Here is a 2,645-nt window from a genome sequence, read left to right on the forward strand (position 1 = left end):
AATTACTCCTCCAGGTTAGACTTGCTCCAACTCTGCCCGTTTTTAAATCTCGAGGAGAGTTTTTCAGTCTGTGGCTTTTTATCTGGTTTCATTGTCTCGTGTTTACATTTGTTTCATGTCCTGTCTGTTTTTCATGTATTTATGCTATGTTTTTTATATAGTTGTTGATGTGCAGCACTTTGTTCAACCCTGCTGTTTTTAAATGTGCTATAGAAATAAAATGGATTGGATTGGATTGGAACTAACCCCTTGCCCTTATTCCACCTAGCTTAGCACTTTCTACTTTTGTTGTTATTTTTTTTTACTTGCTTGTAAGCGCTTTGAGCACCAGGAAAAGCACTTTATAAATGTAATGTATCATTATTATTATTATTATTATTAGTCTGATATCAGTGTACCATTATATAATATAATATATAATATTCATATTTTTCTCAGTCCTTTATGGAACATTAAGCGGCATATTTGAATGGTCACTCAGCACCATCAAAACATTTACATTTTAAATTACAACTTTAAGTAAAAATGTGAATAAAAGTATTTAAAATAACAAATACATTATAATTGAAGTGTATAATTCTGGCAACAATTACCACTCAATGCCTACACATCTATGATAGTTGTTGACAGATTTGAAGGCCAAATGGATCGTATTGGTTTACAATAGTTTCGTCCCAATATCCGATCCTTTAGTTTTTGGTTACACCTACAAACCAAACATATGTCCAGCCTTTGTGTACTATATTAACATCTAAGTAGGGATCTTTGCTTTAACCCATTAGCTCTATACAGCCCATTACTACACTGATCTCTGCCATGAAACAACTTGTTACGCTCATTACTCCCTTCTGCCAACCAGTTCTCAACAGCCTCCCTTCCCTTTCCTTCGCTTTCTCTCTTTCCCCCCCCTGCGACCCCTTCCTCCTTCCTTCGTTCATTGAAATTCAAGTGCGAGGAATGCAGGAGGAAGGATATCACATGTGCGTGTTTGTCTTTGCATTCGGGGTTTCCGTTACCCTCAGCACTCTGCTCTGACCAGGCCTTTTCGTACGCCTAATGCTAATGGTTTCCCAAGATGAAGTCATGGAAGGAGGTCCAGGGGAAGAGCAAATCGAACTGATTGATTAAAACCTGTCTTGTTTTCTCCATAAATACAGAAGAGACCAAAATTACATGACAAAAGACGCATCGTCCGATCTGTTTTCTACGAGCAGTTTGCTGGAAGAAGCAACTGTTTTAAGAAAGTGTGCAAAAGTTATTTCCTTTTAATTAAAAACCCTTTGTTTCAAGCGCTTTAGTTTTGTCTTAGAGTTGCCAGTTTCTTGCTAGATATAAATGTGTTTATCTGTCATCACGGGACATGACTTTAGCATTGCCGCCATGGGTTTTGATACAAATGAAAAAACGTTTTTTAACCCCCTATTTTTATCTGTATCAATTTCAAACACAGTATTAATATTTTTAACTTGACTGATGCGTCTCACGACTTTGTTTCCCCAGATGCCTAAGGTTGTGGACAGCAGCTCGGAGGGGATTGACCTAAACAACTGGGGTCGGGTTCTTAAGACGACCTCGGAGAACATCCAAGTTGTAAGTGCTCCAAAGGCCATCAATCCCTCCTCTCGTCTTCTGCTCAGTCCTGCAGGATCAGAGGCAGCAGTATTTTTAGTCCTGCAGGAAACTCGCCTCTTCCGCTGCTCCCAGTTTGAGAATCGCTCACAGAAGAGGCTGAGTGATGAGCTCAACAATGTGGGGCGTGCATGAGTGTGTTAACAACCCACATGTGAACTCTCAACAGAGATATGTCTTTTGGGATTCACTATATATATGTGTGTGTGTGTGTGGGGTTGTGTGTATGTGCGATAAGATTGTGTCACATACTAGCTGTGCATTCCATTTTTTTCTTTTATATCCATCCATGCAAGTTGATGCAACACAAATCTAAATTGAATAGAACCGAAATGGAACAGAATAGAGGAAAATACAGTAGATGTCGTAAAGTAAATAAAATATATAATGTGAAAAAGTGGAATATATAGAAGACTATTTGATGAGCTCATCTGTAAAATAAAATAAAAACCCTTTAGAGAAATACTATTTTTCGGCGCTGTGAATTACGTCATTACTGTGGCACACGTGGTAATGGGCTGAATACTCGCATGATATTATACTCATGAACAAATACAAAGTACTTGATGAATAATTGTGTTGTACTGCAACGCGCTGATTTTCTCACACATTTTATATTTGCAAACATATTTTTGCACCATAACCTATGGATTATAATCAATTGCACTTCACCACTCTCTCTCTTTCTGCCATTTTCCTTAAGCGCAATGCATGATGGTAGATTCACTTATTTTCACTGTCCATCGTGGGAGTCCACTCTATAGGGTAAATCAATCTCGCTATACGTTCAGGCAGCACCACAAAAACGCAAACTCACTATGAAGTTAAATACAAATTCAGACATACATGTACACACACACACACACACACACACACACACACACACACACACACACACACACACACACACACACACACACACACACACACAAAACGTACGTACGTACGTACGTACGTTACGGTTACGTAGGTTACGGTTACGGTTACGGTTACGGTTTACGGTTACGGTTACCGGT

At 38.8% G+C, this 2,645-nt stretch overlaps 1 protein-coding gene across 1 annotated transcript in view; it reads left to right on the top strand.

Annotated features, from left to right (window-relative positions):
• LOC104966353 (retinal-specific ATP-binding cassette transporter-like) overlaps positions 1–2,645 on the top strand; it is a 39,327-nt gene that overhangs the window by 7,810 nt on the left and 28,872 nt on the right. The window contains exon 7 of the mRNA XM_010795542.1: positions 1,501–1,590. Coding sequence (XP_010793844.1) covers positions 1,501–1,590 — 90 coding nt within the window. The remainder of the gene's footprint in view (positions 1–1,500; positions 1,591–2,645) is intronic.

Source organism: Notothenia coriiceps, unplaced genomic scaffold (genome assembly GCF_000735185.1).
Source record: "Notothenia coriiceps isolate Sejong01 unplaced genomic scaffold, NC01 NC01_scaffold00037246, whole genome shotgun sequence".
Classification (NCBI taxonomy): domain Eukaryota; kingdom Metazoa; phylum Chordata; class Actinopteri; order Perciformes; family Nototheniidae; genus Notothenia; species Notothenia coriiceps.